General features: G+C 44.3%; 1 protein-coding gene across 3 annotated transcripts in view; it reads left to right on the top strand.

Annotated features, from left to right (window-relative positions):
- The window catches only part of SPOCK1 (SPARC (osteonectin), cwcv and kazal like domains proteoglycan 1), an 863,260-nt gene that overhangs the window by 810,349 nt on the left and 34,540 nt on the right, over window positions 1-18,371 (top strand). For all 3 annotated transcript variants that reach the window (XM_077326752.1, XM_077326753.1, XM_077326754.1), the window contains exon 7: window positions 16,372-16,488. In XM_077326752.1, coding sequence (XP_077182867.1) covers window positions 16,372-16,488 — 117 coding nt within the window. The remainder of the gene's footprint in view (window positions 1-16,371; window positions 16,489-18,371) is intronic.

The following is an 18,371-nucleotide window of genomic DNA, read 5'->3' as shown; positions in this document are numbered from 1 at the left end:
GAAGGTTTGATAATTTGTGATGACCCATTCATATAATTTACAGGAAAATCATACGCATTTATAAATCCATCTAAACCCCTTGACTTCAATGAATTTAGAAGAGGGTAACTTTACATAGGACTGCACAGACAAATGGAAGTGGAGTGGGTAGGATTCTGGCTGGACTATTTTTGAGTTCCCTGTAAACATGGGAGTAAAAAGGATTAGGAATAAGTTGCTTACAAAAGAAGTAAGAAGAAGAGTTGGTTCTTATAAGCTGCTTTTCTCTACCCAAAGGAGCCTCAAAGTGGCTTACAGTCGCCTTCCCTTTCCTCTCCCCACAACAGACACCCTGTGGGGTGGGTGAGGCTGAGAGAACCCTGATATCACTGCTCTGTCAGAACAGCTTTATCAGTGCTGTGGTGAGCCCAAGGTCACCAAGCTGGCTGCATGTTGGGGAGTGCAGAATAGAACCCATCTTGCCAGATTTTGTGGCTTCAGCTGGCACATGAAGTAGCTGCTCAGATATTGCTATAGCTCACCTTAGGCCCAGTAATCTTGTCTAGCTTCTAGTTGAAGATTATTTAAGGCACATTACTTAATATGTAAAATTCTGGATCATTTGTTTTTGGGACTAGTTCTTGCCAGATTAGAAGTCTGCACTCCTAACCACTACGCCAAACTGGCTCTTGGGGAAAATGACATTAGGGAAAATATTAATTGGGTTGATTCCTTCTTCATATTGTAAAATATAACAAATGTCTAGGATTGGCTGAGATTAAAATAAATCTAGCAATTTGGAACCCATGAAAATATCCAGGTGAAAAGGAAAGTTGTACACAGAGAAAATCCAACTTTGGAAGGGGTGGGGTACTGGGATGGGATAACACAGTCTCTGACTTCTCCCCCCCCCCCCCAGTGATCTCAGCATCAGCCCTCTTCTTCTTGACTAAGGGCTAGAACATGATAACATGAGAGCAGAGTTCAGGTACTACTCTTTCACATAACCAGTGTTTTTGGATATCCCCCTGTCCCCCACCACCACCACTTCTATTTTGTCTGCAAGGTGGAGGCATAGAAAATTTTCATATCCTACCATCCTCCCTGAGCTTCTGGTAGCCAAGAAGAGGCTACTTCTGTCTACTGGTGAATGGATTGAAGCCATGCTGGAATAGGCTGCCTAAGGAGGTGGTGAGCTCCCCCTCACTGGCAGTCTTCAAGCAAAGGTTGGATACACGCTTTTCTTGGATGCTTTAGGATGCTTAGGGCTAATCCTGCGTTGAGCAGGGGGTTGGACTGGATGGCCTGTGTGGCCCCTTCCAACTCTATGATTCTATGATTCTATAATTGAAGTGGACCTGACTGCAGCTGAAAACACCAAACTTTCCAGCTAAAATGCATTTTTCAAGCCAAAGAAATATGTGTAAGGGTAAGCAGGAAAAGCGACTTCCATGACTTCATTTTCAAGCCAAGAGAAGCTACACCAGTTGGATTGTTGCTTGTTTTACAGCTCCTCAAAGTTGTGCCAGAAAAATAATCTGGCAACCCACTGCACATAGTATTCAACATAGAAATGTAATTCATCTGCCTAACCTGCTAAAATAGCTGCGCTGAGACTCTGATTAGCATCCAACTATCTGGAAGTCTGTGAGTAAGTAAACTGCCAAATCTTTCAAGGTCCTTACAGTATTAATTAATACTTACGTAGACACATCTGACATGGAGAACGAACTATGAAAGGAGGCTGTGGCACCCTACTTTTCCCTATGTTCTCCTTTGGCTTAGTTTTGTTTCTTAAAAGCCCCATTTCAAGCAAGCTTCATATCAGAACTTGCCTTAGTTATCTATGTAGTCTCCTCACAGCTATTAGTATCTCTACTTGTTGTCATTAGTTTTGTATTTAGGATCAGGCATTAATAAGTGACAAGATGATCTGAGGTGTTAATTGGGGCAGACAGCGTGCTTTTAGAAGGCTGCTTCCTAAGAGCGCAGTATGTTGGATATATGATGGATGCACATAATACATTTTCTTTAATATGGAATAGTTTTATATCTGGGAAACAGCCATTTCCTCTGAGTGATAGAATCACAGTCTCTTTCTTTGTCAGGACAAGAACCCGCAATAGCACAAAGGTTCCCCTTCTCTTATTCTGCTTTGATAAATATCTTGAATAATTAGGAGACCTCTGTGGAAAGCATAGTTCTTCTCAGCATCCCAGTTGGGCATCTTGCTGCTTTAGGGGGGAATTTCTACCAGTACTCATTGGAACACTTACACAAGAACTATGAAAACAACTTGGCACTCACATCTTTTCCATTTTGGGAGTGGGGTCAACATGACCATATATAATCATATGACCCAACAAATGTTTAACACATTTTCAAAATATATTTTAAAATTAATTAACTCCTAGCTATTCAGGAAGCCCTTATTAACAATTATTGATATTCTTATTGACAAGTTGGTAAAATGCAGTAGGGATCCTATTACTGTTAGGTGGATTGAGAACTGCTTGACAGATCATACCCAAAGGGTGATTGTAAATGGTTCATCATCTTCTTGGAGAGGACTGACAAGTGGAGTGCCTCAGGGATCTGCCCTGTGTTGTTTAACATATGTATAAATTATTTGGATGAAGGAATAGAGGTGGTAATTAAATTTGCAGATGACACTAATCTGAGAGGGGTAGAAAACACATCAGAAGACAGAATCAGAATACAAGATGATCTTGACAGGCTAGAAAACTGGACTAAGGTGAATAAAATGAATTTCAATTGTGATAAATGTAAAGTTCTTCATTTAGGCAGGAAAAACCATATGCATCTCTACAGGATGGATGAGACTTGTCTTAGTAGTCATTTGTGTGAAAAGAATCTGGGGGTCTTAGTAGACCATACAGTGAACATACATCAGCAGTGTGACTTAGTAGCTAAAAAGGTAAATGGGATTTTGGGCTGTATTAAAAGAAGTATAGTTTTCAGATCACACGAGGTAATGTTACCACATTACTCCGCTCTGGTAGACCACACTTGGAGTACTGTGTTCAGTTTTGGGCACTACAACTGAAGAAAGATGTAGAAAAACTGGAGCATGTGCAGAGGGCTACAAAGATGGTGAGGGGTTTGGAGACCAAGTCATATGAGGAAAGGTTGAGGGAGCTTGGTCTGTTTAGCCTGGAGAAAAGAAAACTGATAGGTGATATGATAACCATCTTCAAATGCCTGAAGGGCTGTCATATTAGAAGATGGAGCAGAGTTGTTTGCTGTTGCCCCAGAAGATCAGACCAAAACTTACGGGTTGAAATTAATTCAAAAGAATTAAATATCCAGAAGTAGTTCCTGATAATTAGAGTAGTTTCCTCAATGGAACAGGCTTCCTCAGAAGGTGGTGGGTTCTCCTTCTTCAGAAGTTTTTAAGCAGGGGCTACATAGTAATCTGACAGAAATGCTGATTTTATGAACTTAGGCAGATTGTGAGTGGGTGGGCAGGAAGGGATGAGCCAGTGTCTGTCTTTTGTGGCTCTTCCTTACATACCCAGGGAATTGCTAATTGCCACTGTGGGATGGTAGGTGAATTCCCTCCAGGCCAGGCTGGATTCTGGAAATGTTAGGTGGGGGGATGACTTGGGCATGAAACCGGAGTCATTGTGGGTAGGCAGGTAGTTGTGAGTTCCTGCATTGTGCAGGGGGTTGGACTGGATGACCCTGAAGGATTCTATCCAAATGAGAGAGATTGGTTCTCCTTGAGAAAATGGCAACTTCAAAAGGTGGACTGGATGATATCACACCCCCTACTGCGCTCCCTCCCCTCCCTAAACTTTGCTTTACCAAGGCTCCCCCCCCCCACATCTCCAGGGGCCTTTCCGCACAAGGACCAATGTTGCCAATTGGTTTCACAAAGCGGAAACGCTATTTTAAATAGTGGAATCTCGGCGTTCCGCATACCTGCACTTGTAGTGGAATCCAGTAGTGTTTCATTCGTTGCCCACAGGTTTCCGGTCTCGCAAAAATCGCTAAAAAGGAAGCATTTTTTTCTGTGCTTGTTCCCGCCCCTGGCTGTCAATCAAATGAACAACCAATGGGCGGTTGTTATCATGCTCCGGAAAAGCCCCATTCCCTTTAAGCACAGGTTTAAAAACACACACACACACACACACATTGCAACGAATATGCCTTGATTCTTCCTAACGTAGAGACCCATCTAGCAGGCGTGTGAGCTGGCGAGTCATCGTTACCACACTTCCCCGAGTGAAAAAAAAATCCCCCCCCCCGCACGGATGCGATTTTCGGCCGAAAATAAAGGGAACTTGCAAACAGGGGGCTGTGTTGTGCTTGGGGACTTAGGGGAGCTTTAAAGCACTTCTGTGGAGGGACTGTAGCCAGAGAAGCTTCGCTGGGTGAATGAAGCCTCGCTGGTTCGTTTCTTTCCCCGCTCGCTCCGAGGAAAAATAAATGGCGATCGCTTCGCCGGAAGTTCGGAGGAGAGAGCCAGGGGGAGGGACTTTGTTGCAGCCACTACATTGAGAATGCACAGGTCTTTTTCGCAAGTGTTGCAGGTTGTTGGCAGGAGTGTAGTGATTTTCTGAGGGTGAATCCACTTTTCTGGATTCACCGGAAATCGCTACAATGAAGCGATTTTACAGCTAGTGTTGCAGGACTGTCGCAGATTGTGTACAACGTCATGCGGAACGGCAAATTAGTAGCGTTTACCATTTGTAAGCCTTCTGCTACTTTGAACTCATGCGGAATGGCCCCAGGAATTTCCAGAGCCATAGATGGCAGCCCTAATCATGACAGTTGGGATGGGCCTCTATAAGCTGCTTCCTAATTTTCTGTTAATAACCAGTGAATCAGCCTAAGGATAATGCAGAGTGCACTTGCCATATCTAGAAACTGTCACTAGGGCTGTAATATTACTTCCTCATATTTAAGTAGGGAGTACATCCCATTGAAGAGTATTAATTACTTATAAGCAAACAAAGATAGGATCAGATCTTATAAATCTGCATTCATGAGTATAATCAACATGTACGTTGTGACAGCCAGTATAATCACGGCGTCTGCTGTGTTCCCAAGTAACCTTGCTCAGATGACATTGGAAGGAAACATGAGTCTCAGCTTGGAAATGTTTGAAAAAGTAGTTTTCCTAGTCATGTGAATAGAAGCTACAATCATATACTGTGTACATACATAGACTCCATGTTCATAAACCAGCAATGGTACATAAGCTGGGGGCATGGCCCATTCCTCCATACATGCATTGATTTCAGTACCTGTGATTTCAGCAGGGAGATTCAGAGAAACCCATGTGTGTTCTCTTTTCAAAGTTCTTCCCATGTTTTCCTATGGTACTTGTTGGCTGTCAAGTTGATTTGGCCATTACCTGATTTCTCAAAAAGACAATTTGGCTCTAAACTTAATAAATATATAAACTCAACTTAAAGGCATTTAAAGCCTTTTTTTAGACTGTTTTTCAAGGGATACTTGCAAGTTAGTCACCAACTGTGGATGTTACTAGGTGTCCCATTAAAAGACAAGGACATTGGCAAACCCAAATTTGTCATTGGTTCACTGCCAAGCAAGATTTCAAATATATTTTCCCAACCCTGCATGTAGAAGTGAGTCCACAGAACAGCTGAACCATTTTATTTGCAGCTGTGCAGCGCTGGCTCACTGCAAGTGGATATTAAAGCATTTGGCTTCTGAGCCATTGGCAGATATAGACTTCAGCATTGGAGGGAAGCAGCATAATCTCTTTGCGGCAGTTTGCCTGATGTTCCCTTATAGCAGCAGCTCCAAATATTTGATGGGCAACTGAACTAGTTCAGAATAAGAACAAACATGTGCTGCCACTGACCCATTTGGCAAGATATTGTCTTCTTATTTCTTTGCTTGACATTTAGGTGCATTATGGTTACTGTTTGTTCTGTGATGAGAAGAACCTATAGATTGGTATAGGTATAGATTGGGAAGACCATGGCTTAATGGCAAAGCACATGCAAAGTCTTGGAAGGGGCCATAACGCTTGCAGAGGGGACAACAGGTGGAAGAAGTGCAGGCTCCATTTTGTCCTGTTCACCCAAGACAGGAAAAGGAAGGAAAAGGTTTGTCATAGCTTCCGCCTGGCTCATGCTTACCCACATTGTATAAAATGGTTCTAATCTGGAAAATTAGGGCATTTCTGCGTATTGGAAAAAATAGCGTTACGCCAGCGTAATGGCGTAACACTAAATATTATCGTACCTCCAGGCATTCCTTACCTTCTTGCTGTCCTGCTTTCCTCTACTGTCTTTTCGCTCTCCTTACACTTCACTTTGCCTGCTTGAAAGAGCGGAAGAGAGAAACACGCTTTACACGTGACTCTCTTCCACCTGTCAATCAAGCCAAGCAAATATAGACAAATGGGACGGTTTGTAGTGAATACAAAGAGAGAAAGAAAAAACCTATCCCAAGGTTACTATAAATGTTACTAAAATTATTACAAAATAAATGAAGTAAAGGGTTCTTCGTTCTTGTTTGTTTGTTCTCTCGCAAAGCCCGTTATATCCAAGAATACAACGGGTGCTAGAGCTTGGCAGTGGGAAGAGGAAGGGGAGGAGTTGTCCAGTCTGTAAGGGGTTGAATGTGTGTGTTGTGTGGGAGGTTGTGGTGGTGTGGTGGCAAATGAGGGCATGGGCGCGGAGAGATGGGTGTCAAGAACCTGTGGTTTGGAATGTTCGTTGAGTGTGGGAGAGGACTGACCTTTGGGAATTGTGGCATAGTGGTTACAGATGAGCTCTCCAGAGCCATGTCTTCAGATATGGGAAGGGAAAATCAGACTGGAGACTCTTCTTAGGGGAAGATTACATGGCAACCAATTCCTCCCAGTTCTGCATCATTTCCCTTCTTGTGTGAATTAGACCACAGACACCAAAATGCCCCTCTTCCCTAATACACATGGGGTAGTCACAGTACACAGGTGTCCACCCTGTTCCTTCTTTTCCATTTTCTCACTGTTGATAAAATGTTATGTGCTCACATGCTTCTTTCATGATTGCTCCTTAAAAGAAGAATGGATTTTTGTACCCTGTTGTTTACTACCCAAAAGAGTCTCAAAGCGGTTTACAAACACCTTTTCCATTCGTCTCCCCACAATAGTCAACCTGTGAGGGATGTGGGGCTGTGAGAGGTCTGAGAGGACTGGGAATGTGCAGCAGTGACCCAGCAGGCCTCAGGGGTCTCAAAGCATTTTCCAATTGTCTTCCCTTCCTCTCCCCATAGCAGACTCCCCATGAGGGAGGTGGGGTAGAGAGCTTCACAGGGAAGCTGGCAACCCTAAGAGGAAGACTGCATAGCAGTCTTGACCTTAGTAATGTTTTTTATACTGTTTTTTTTTTATTTGCCAGGCCAAGGTTGAAAAAACTTATTTCGGTTTCCATTTACTTGTTCACTTTTTACAGTTTCAAGCTGTAAATATTTATTTAGATCTTCCTGCACTTTCCAGACTCACAGGACTGATGCTGGTCTGCCTATCTGTGCCCCAGAATACAAACAGTTGCTGGTAAGGGCTGGCCGTAGCCCATAGCCCAGGAGGGACACACCTGCACCATTCCCTCCCAACTGCAGGCAAAAATGGCTCATTTGAAGGTTGGACTCTGAGGCATTGTATGACGTCCCACCTCCAAACCACCAGGAATATTTGAACCCAGTGGTAGCCAATCTCCAGGTGGGGCCTGGAGAGCTCCTGGAATTACAGCTCACCTGCAGAGTATAAAGATGAGCTCCCCAGGCAGAAAGGGCTACTTTGGACAGGGTTGTGGTAGAGAAGAAACATTTAAGGCCTCACAGATGGGTTGTTGTTGAATTGAAAGACTTGAGGCCTACTGCACAGGGTTGTTGTGCAGATGAAACAGGAGACAAAAGAAACTCTGCAACAGCATCCAGTTTCATCTGCAGAATAATGCTGTGCCAGTGGCCTCAAATCTGCAGAGAGTTGCAAAGAAGAAAGACACATGGCTTGGCTGTGTCTAACCCCCGGCCATAGCAGTATTTTAAGGGGCTTTTCTGTGACCTCCCTGTCATCCAACTGTTTGGCAGAAGGGGAAAGCCCCCCCCCTCAAAAGGAAGGCCTTCAGGCTCCCTTGCGTTGCTCTTGGAAATGCCTCCCTCCCCTCAGTCAGGGCCTGTCAGAGGCTCCTTCACAGCAGGCCTGAAAGGAGGGGAAGGGAGAGCACTCTGCAGCCTCCTGCCAGCTCTGTCAGGGTTCTGAGGCAATTTACAGTTGGACTTGACAGTTAGGGCAGCCTTGGGGCAAAAAGGGCTGGCGCAGCCACTGTTCTCATTCCCCTTGGCAGCCCTACTGACTAGGCTTGTGCGATTCAGCCACCAAAATGGCCGTTCCCTCTGGGAGCAGCCAGCGCCGTTCCACGGGGGGGGGAGGGCGACGCCCGCTGTCACGCCGCTGCCAGCACCACTCTCCTCCCCCCTCGGCGCGGTGCCAGCTGCCCTAGGGAAGCACGCCTAGCCTCGACCAGGGCCAGGGCCTTTTCGGTCCTGGCCCCCACCTGGTGGAATGATCTTCCGGGAGAGCTGCGGGCTCTGCGGGATCTTCCAGCGTTCTGCAGGGCCTGCAAGACAGAGCTCTTCCACCAGGTCCATGGTTGAGGCTGGGGTTGGCGTGGTACATCAACTGCTCCCCCCCCCCCGGGCTTCTTCTCGAACATCGTTGACCTCCTTCTCCTCCGCCTTTCCTGTAGTAACGGGATTTTTTTTTTGCTCCACCATGTTGTGATGGTTTTAAGTCTTTTAATGGGAGTTTTACTGGGGTTTTAAGACATTGTAACCCACCACGAGCCATTTGGGAGTGGCGGGAAATAAATTGAAATAATAATAACGACAACAACAACAACAAGAACAACAATATGATATTCTTGTTCACAAGTTGGTAAAATGCGGTATAGATCCTAATTCTGTCAGGTGGATCAATAACTGGTTGACAAATCATACCCAGAGGGTACTTATTAATGGTTCAGCATCTTCTTGGAAAACAGGGACAAGTGGAGCACCCCAAGGATCTGTCTTGGAGCCTGTGTTGTTTAGTATCATTTGCAGATGATACTAAACTGGGAGGGGTAGCAAACACAACTGAAGACAGCAATAGAATACAGGGGTCCATTCTGCATGACTTAAATGTAGCAGAAATCTTACCTTTGGTAAACACTATTAAATCGACGTTCCGCATGACGTCATACACGATCTGCAACACTCCTACAACACTCCCGCAAAAATCACTTCGTTGTAGTGCTTTTCAGGAAATCGGGAAAAGTGGATTCCCCCTGAAAAAACAGCTACACTTCTGAGCACAAACTGCAACACATCAGTGAAAGACATGTGCGTTCTCAATGTAGCGATAGAAAGAATGTCCCCGAGCTTCCGGAGAAGCGATCGACATTTTTTCCCCCCTTAGACTGGGGAAAGCAACGAACAAGCGAGGCTTCTACGGCTGAAGTCCCTCCACAAAAGTGATTAACAGTAAGACAAGGCTCCCTACTGCAAGTGTCTTTAAAGTTCCCAAGCACAATACAGCCCCCTGTTCGACACTGCCCATAATTTCAGCCACAAATCACGCCCATGGGGGGGGGTTTACTTGAGGAGAGTGTAAACGATTAAGCACCAGCTCCTACGCCAGCAATAAAGGTCTTTCTGAAACAATGATTGAACAAATATTCGTTGCAACTGATGTGTTTGCATTTTTAAAAACATTTATTAAAGGGAAAGGCACTTTTCGGGAGCACAAACACAACAGTCCATTGGCTGTTCTGTTTGATTGACGGCCAGGGGCGGGAAGAAGCACAGAAAAATATTGCTTCCTTTGCTGCGATTCCAGCGAGACTGGAAACCTGTGGGGAATGAATACAATGCTACTGGGACTTCAATATTCCACTAAAATTAAAGGTACGCGGAATGACGAAATTCCACTATTAAATATAGCGTTTCTGCATTCTGAAAACATTTTGCAACATTGGACCTTGTGCGGAAAGCCCCAGGATGATCTTGATAGGTTCGAGAAGTGGGCTAAACTGAATAAAATGAAGTTCAATAGGGACAAATGTAAAGTTCTGCCGCCGCCCCCCCTCCCGATAGCCCAAAACGGCCTCCTCTCACCAGGAGGCCGGCTGCCGCCGCCCCTCCTCCCGATAGCCCAAAACGGCCTCCTCTCGCCAGGAGGCCGGCTGCCGCCGCCCCCCCTCCCAATAGCCCAAAACGGGCTCCTCTCGCCCCGGGAGCAGCGAAGCTGCCGGCGAAGCTGCCGCCGCCCCCCCAATAGCCCAAAACGGGCTCCCGAAAGCCGGCTGCGGTGGGTGGGCAAGGCCTCTGCTGGCCCCGGGCGCTACTTTGCGGTTTGCACTTACCTGAGGTGCATGCTGCCAGTGGCGTGTGTGAGGAGTCCGGAGCGGGCCAAGTGGGCGCGCCTCCCAATTGGCCACTTGGCCCTCGAGTGGCACTCGGAGGGGCCCAATCAGGAGCTGCTTCGCGGCTCCTGATTGGACCCCTCCGAGTTATTATACCGGACTGGTCCCGCCCTAACTCCTCCCCACAACCCCTTACTCTTTTATATAGTCCGTGGCGCCCGCGGCGCCACGGGCGGTGTACAGATTCTATGATTGTCCTAAACATAAATGCTCAAAATTAATATATTACAAAATTGAAAGCAATTATACACATACAAGTAAACCCTTTACCTCACCTTTGAATGTAAATATCATGAATATCCAAACTGTGAAATTCTACCTAAAAAGGATATAATCCTAAAATAATTAAATGTTCAGCAGAAGGAGGTGGATGTGAGGGTGGGCACTGGAGGCAGAGATAGTGCTACATTTCCTTGTGGTGTGGCTTCCTGGGTGCTCTCCTCTCACTCACGCTAGATAGCTGGGGAAATCCACTTTTTGGGATTCACCAACTATTACTTTAAAATGGAGGATGTAGCTGCAGGTTTGCTGCTGGGAAGCTGGATGTTGGAGAACATTGTGCAAAACGCTAAAAATATGGGATCTGCAAAAGTACGCCTTTCACTTTATTTTCTGGGTGCAGAATGGTCCTCAGGTTTGAATCCCTACTCCTCAACATGCAGCCAGCTGGGTGACCTTGGCCTAATCACCATCCTGTCAGTGCTTTTCTCACATAGCAGTGCTGTCAGAACTCTCTCAACCTCACTTCCCTCGCTGGATGTCTGTTGTGGGGCAGGAATGGAAGGCAATTGTTAGCTGCTTTGAGATTCCTTCTGGCAGTGAAAAGTGGGGTATAAAAGCCAACTCTTCTTCTTCCTGCTGGTTCAATGGTTCCCAACCATCTTGGAGGAGGAGGAGGAGGAGGAGGAGTTGATTCTTATATGCTGCTTTTCTCTACCAGGAAGAGTCTCAAAGTGTCTTACAATCAGCTTCCCATTTCTCTCCCCACAACAAACCCTGTGAGGTAGGTGAGGCTGGGAGAGCCCTGATATTACTGCTCAGTCAGAACAGCTTTATTGGTGTTGTGGTGGGTTCAAGGTCACACAGCCAGCTGTGTGTGGAGGAATGGGGAATCAAACCCGGCTCACCAGATTAGAAGTTGGCACTCCTCCCCTCTACACCCTGCTGGCTCTCTTACACCTTGCACCTGTCCGTCTTGTGCAGAGCAGAGGCTACTGGCAGGGGGCCACCATCTTGCAACAGTAGCAGCTCCCACCCATCCCTCACAGAGGGCACCAGTTCACAGTAGCAGTGGCTCCAACCGACTTCATTCAGGGATGCCTTGGGTTTGGGGCAGCCCCCAAACCACTGGTTCACTGGGACTTTCCCCCAAAGGCCATATCAGCCAATTTGCTCACTGAAATGAATTGCTTCAGTGAAGTCTGCAGAGCAGAATTTCCCTGTAAAATGAGCCCATAGAATACAGAGTCTCACACTGGACTGTATATGTTTCTGACAATAATTTTCCCCCAATAATAAAACAGCGGTTTCAGTAAATAAAACAGCACTTTAAACTACATTTTCCCTGAAGTATAATTGGCCAATTTTACCTCTTCTGAGTAGAACAAGAATTGTACATAATAACTTGAGATCATCTAAAAAGACTGTATAGATGCCAGTTTTTTCATTAATGGCAATTCAGCTTGGCTGAAACTTATGGCCCAGTGCATACAGCACATTATTTGGGGCCCAGCAAGCTGAATATGAGCAGGAAAAACTGGTGATATAAGCCTCCAGTGAGCTATACAGGCACAAAGTATTGAACCTATGCATGGGAGATTGAAGTTCAATCCCTTCCCACTAATTCCCCATGTTCCATGTATAATGATAGAATTTACAGTTTAGAGATATCCTGTTATATTTAGCAGTGTGAATGAATTAGTATTTGTGGTCTTGTCCAAAAATCATATGTGACAGACTGCACTCTTAAAAGTGCTGTACAAAGAGGGAAAGGACTGTAAAGAGTGATATGCTGCTCCAAGGCAATTTATTGGTTAGCATCAGTTGAGCAGAAAAAGACTTGAGAAGAGGATGGAGAAATTCAGTCTCAATTCAGCTGTCTTAGAACAGTTTAAAACAGATGGAGTTGTCAAGGAAGAATAGGTAGTTAGGTGAACCATTCAGGTCATGAAAAGGAGAGCAGAAATTTCCTTACTCATTTAAAACAAAGGCCCATTCCGCACAAAAATCAATGTGGCCAATTGTTTACACTAAGCAATTCCGGAATTTAAAATAGTGGAATTCGGCGTTATGCATACCTGCCTTTGTAGTTGAATTCAGTAGCGTTGCAATCGTTTCCCACAGGTTTCTGGTTTCACCAAAAATTGCTAGAAAGGAAGCGATTTTTTATGTGCTTTGTCCCGCCCCCGGCCGTCACTCAAACGAACAGCCAATGGGCGGCCATTATCATGCTCCCAAACAGCCCCTTTCCCTTTAAGACAGGTTTAAAAAAACACACACACGTTGCAACGAATCTGCGTTGATTCGTTGCAACGGAGAGACCCATCTAGCTGGCAGGTGGTGTATGAGCTGGCGATTCATCGTTGCCACGCTCCCCCGAGTGAAAAAAAAATCCCCCCCCCCCTGTACACAGGCGCGATTTTTGGCCGAAAATAAAGGGAACTTGCAAACGGGGCTGTGTTGTGCTTGGTGACTTAAAGCAGCTCTGTGGAGGGACTGCAGCCGGAGAAGCCTTGCTGGGTGAATGAAGGCTTGCCGGTTCGTTGCTCTCCGCTCGCTCCGGAAAAAAAATGGCGATTGCTTCACCGGAAGTTCAGAGGAGAGAGCCAGAGGGAGGGACTTTGCTGAAACTGCAACAATGGGAACGCACAGGTCTTTTTCGGAACTGTTGCAGATTGTTTGCAAGAGTGTAGCGCTTTTTGGAGGGTGAATCCACTTTTTGGGATTTCCCTTTAAGCGCTACAACGAAGCGCTTTTTGCTGATCGTTTTCAGGAGTGTGGCAGATTGTGTGCAACGTCGTGCATAACTGCAAATTAGTAGCGATTACAATTTGCCACACTCTTCCTACATTTTACTTGTGCGGAAAGGACCAAAGAGATAGCTCTGAAGAGTGGAGATATCCCTGGTCTAAGTTGCCAGAACTTAAAAGTCAGATAAAACTCAAGCAGAGTACTGGTGTGTTTAAAGAAAGAATTTGGGTACTGGATAGGATTTACCAGCCATCTGGAAACCAAGAGCCAGTGAATATTCAAAGGAAGTGTACTGGAATGTTTGGGAAACACTCAAACAAAAGCTTCTCATCACTGGTAACAGCTTATGAATCTCTCATATGAAACATATGAACCAAAGGTTGTGCATATACTGATTTACTTCAGAGTTCTGTATTGAGTTACCTCAGAAATTTTACCCCCTGATTTCACCTGACCTTTTCCCTCTATGTTGAATAAAATGCTTTGTTAATTTGGAATTTCAAAAAAGAGAGCTGTTTAAGTTAAAGGGGACTCTCAATCCTTTCCTAAGTTTCCTGGGCTGAGCCAACAGCCAAAATAGCATACTAAGACAGTATGGGACAGCCAGGATTCTTCATCAAAGAAGAAAGGTAACTAGGGCAGCTCAGTCATAAAAGGGAAAGGAAAATGAAAGGAAAATCTTGCTACTGAGGGAGGAAAGTGGACAAAGGCACTATGTCATATGTCCCAAGATTTTTCTGGAGCAAGACTTAAAGAATACTGTGCAAGATGTTATAGTTGCTATCTTTATTAAAGTTGTTTTAAGCCATCCATCTTGGTACAGTGGTTAAGAGTAGTGGCTTCTAATCTGAAGTTTTATTCCCCACTCCCCCACATGTTGTGGGGAGAGTAAAGGAAGGTAAGCTGCTTTGAGACTCCTTCAGGTAGTGAAAAACCCAACTCTTCTTCATTTAGAAATATTACACCCTGAAATATTACACCATGAGGACTTCATAGGGACATTGTGAGATTAAAAGTGTAGCACTCCCAAGCATCATAATTGACCATATTTTATTTTAGTTTAAGCCCCCCTTTAGTTAGTTAGTTTTCATAATATCTTCTATTTGTTATTTTTTTTCTATAGACAACCATTGCCTATAATGTGTATCAAGAATCCTATATGTGATCCACTGTGTAAATGGAGCACCTAAGAATGTGGGTGATCCTATTTGCTTCAGTGGAGAAAACAAGTTCATAGAGAACTGTCTCCCATTGAAGTGAATGGGAAAGACTCACACATTGAAACCTCAATCCCTGTAACAAGTCATTGGTTGGACAGTTGTGTGAGGGAAATTACAGAAGAAAACTGCAAAACAATACTGGATTATGATTTCAAATGAATCTGGATATCTTATGACTGTCTCATGTCCTGGTTATTATTAGTATTTTTTTATATTAAGCTGGTCTAATCAGCATAAGAGCCATTTTATTAAATATTTGCATTTTACAGCTGTAATGTACACCTGACTGACATTTTCCAGATTTCTCAGATTATTTCGAAGTATTTCCACTCAGACCAAATGCTTGTGATGTTTTATGGAGGAAATGTTTTTGTGCTTCTGGTACTTTTTCTTTCCCAAAAAGCTATTACTGTTCTCCCAAAAAGAGTTATCATTTTGATGTCCCAGTAACTGCTGCTCACTATCACTGGTTTAGTCACTTCCATGTATCATGCAAAGTTCTCTCAGAATCTAAGTTCCCTGTCTCCAGAAAGCAAAAAGTAATGTCTAGAGTTCTTTGGTTGCTGGGGATACTCCATAGAGATGTAATTTTTTCACCTGCAAATGGTCTGTGTAGTCAAAGTTGCCCATGACATAGCTATATTATCCTAGGGTCAATCACTCCTGTCCTCTCCTTTGTTATATCTTTTTACCCAGTTTTCAGCTGAAAATTCCATGGCATGCAGCGGAATCCTAAACATTATTACACTCTTCTAAACCCACTGATTTAGGAGTAACTCTGTTTAGGGTTGCACTACTAAGGGGGGCTTGTTTCTTAGCTTTGACGTTCATAAGTCCCTATCAGAGATAGTTGGAGGAATTATATTAAAATACACGGTGAATAAGGATGTTCTGCTGAGAATTATTCTATAAAGCATGTCATTGCTGCTGAAAAAAACTTTCTTTTGTATTTGAAATGTTATTTAAATTATAGAAGGAGTTCGTGACAAGAATGATAAAATAGCACCAATCTGTGAATTCAAACATTAACGATAATGCAAAACTGGAATATTCTTTTTGACTGGAACCACTGTCTAATTTCACCCTAACAAATACTGGCTAATGCTGGTCACTAATCTCTTAGCAAAAATTCATGAGGGGAAAAAATGAGATGTTTCCCAATAAAAATGTATAAGGGGAGCAAGCTGCAGATGCTTTAATCTAGGTAGCACGAAGAAGCACTGACAATTTAAGAGGTTGCAAACTCTTATTTGCAGTTGAATTGGAGAACATGACAGCTTCCATTAAAAGAAAGATTTCCTATTGCCATGACAATAGCTTTACACTAAAGCAAAACAAAAGTTATAAATTATTCTCAGGGCCTTGTTCTAATAGCAGTGCTGGATTATTCCCATTTTCCCTACCACTGTTTGATTGATGTGTTTTCTCTGAAGACCTAAAAGGTGATAACAAACCTTACCTAAATATCCACAGTTCTGTGGGAAGCAACAAAAGATGGATGTGTGTCCAGACCGTACACCATAAATTGCAGCTCCCACTTATCCAGTGTTCCTCCAATAATAAATCTTTGTCTTGTTGCTTTATGCTTTGTGGATATGCTTGTAACTCCTTGACCCACCACTTTTTATCTCCTTGAAATTTACAGCTATGCAAGTCAAAGTTGATTCTTCAAGAAATAAACAATAATCTTGTTCTATTAGAATATATCTGGCATGTTCTCTTTGATTTAATTGCTGTCATTCTTTTGGCAGTTTGCACAGACAAGGAGTTGAGGAACCTTGCTTCACGTTTAAAAGACTGGTTTGGTGCTCTTCACGAAGATGCAAATCGTGTCATCAAGCCAACAATCTCTGATTCAACACAAGGCAGTAAGATTTTTAAAAAATTGATTTTTAAAAGTTTGAGATAAGTTCAGCACTCAGGAACAGCTGCAAGCGCAGTCAGAATGAAATCTTTGGACTTGTTATATTGTGACAGACATATGTGCCCATTATTCTCTCTCACACACACATCCCCTTTTCTCTTTTTGTATTGACTGAAAATTTAATCAGCATTCTTCTACATCGGTTAATAAAGATGGCTAATCAAGCCAAGGGATGCACCAGTATCTTGTATGGTATTTTTCACTTGGGGACTTGTTTGTATGGTTTTCTCATTGCTAGTGTAGAAGAAGAAGAAGAAGAAGAGTTGGTTCTTATATGCCGCTTTTCCCTACCCGAAGGAGGCTCAAAGCGGCTTACAGTCTCCTTCCCATTCCTCTCCCCACAACAGACACCCTGTGGGGTGGGTGAGGCTGAGAGAGCCCTGATATCACTGCTCGGTCAGAACAATTTTATCCATGCCGTGGCGAGCCCAAGGTCACCCAGCTGGTTGCATGTGGAGGAGTGCAGAATCGAACCTGGCATGCCAGATTAGAAGTCCCCACTCCTAACCACTACACCAAACTGGCTCTCTCTGTAGCTGTTGATATAGTGCAATAACAGGATGACTTCCCCATGGCAGGTTTCTCCACAGGTTTTTTGCCCATTCTCTGGCAGTGGCCATTAACTTCCTACCACCAAGGCTTTTTCAGTTAAAATTGTCAAAAGATATTATTATACTAGCAGAAAAGCCCATTGACCGAAAAATACAATGAGTGCTAGCCTTCCCTCCCCCCCAAGCCAGGCAGGCCTGCCGAGGCCTGCCTAGGCTGCAGCAGGGCTCCTCGGGGAAGGGGAAAGCATTGATGGGGCCTAACTCCCTCCTTTCCAGGCAGCTCTGCTGAGGCTGGCAAGGCCATAGCTAGGGCTGCTCAGGGTGGGGGGAGTGCTGGTGGGGTGGTCTCCCCCCCTCCCCCTCTCTCCTCCTTCCCCCCAACCCATGCAGCCCTGGTGAGGCCTGGGGAGGCCGTGGCCAGGGTTGCTCAGGGCAGGGGGAGTACTGATGGGGGTTGCCTCCCCCCACACTTGGGCCTCCTCCCTCCTTCCCAGCTCCCACTCACTGCCTAGCTTACTGCAGGCTGGCATTTCTTCCGCATGGAAGAAGTTGGAGTGGATGTGGCCAGGGGCAGGACAGCCTACCTGATTGGCCACTCATTGGACAGATGGCCAATCAAGTAAGTGATGAGTCCAAATTCCTCCCACCACTCCAGTCAGGCTTTATTGATGTTACAGATCATTATACAATTGTAACAATTTGTGTATCAGGTTCTCTGAATTCCAAGTTTTCTTTTCCTTTTCTTTTTAAAAATAATTCTCCAGTTCCTTCCATTGAGAAGATGTCTTTCCCCTTATATCTTTTCAATGGAAGGGGCTAGTGACTTTTTTAAAAAATCTGGGACTATAATCAGGGAGTAGTACAACAGATAGGCTCTCACATTCCTGTTACTCCCTTTCCCGAGCTAGAGGTAACAGACTTTGAGAAACTAAATGAAATGTCAGCAGAGATGAAGCCTCCCACCTGTTCTCAGCAGAATTTGTCAAACATGGGCAATTTTTCTATCTGTAGGTCAAAAATTCACTGTAAGTTTTGCGTGCTGCAAATATTCCCATGACAGGCACTAGATTGGAAACATAATTTTTACAGAAAGCTTTATTATAGATTTATTATGAAATACACAAGCCCCTGTCTCTGAACAAAAAAAATGTGAGATTCCCTTCTGCCTTTCTCTTTTCTTGGGTCAATGAGTATAGGGGAAAATCTGCACACATGCCTAATTATTACCAAAGAGCAATGATGCTATATATTACCTGGATCTAGCTGTGCTGAATAT

This window comes from Paroedura picta, chromosome 3, assembly GCF_049243985.1.
Source record: "Paroedura picta isolate Pp20150507F chromosome 3, Ppicta_v3.0, whole genome shotgun sequence".
Classification (NCBI taxonomy): Eukaryota; Metazoa; Chordata; class Lepidosauria; order Squamata; family Gekkonidae; genus Paroedura; species Paroedura picta.
Note: the sequence above shows the minus strand (reverse complement) of the source record. Positions and strands in the feature narration are given on the sequence as shown.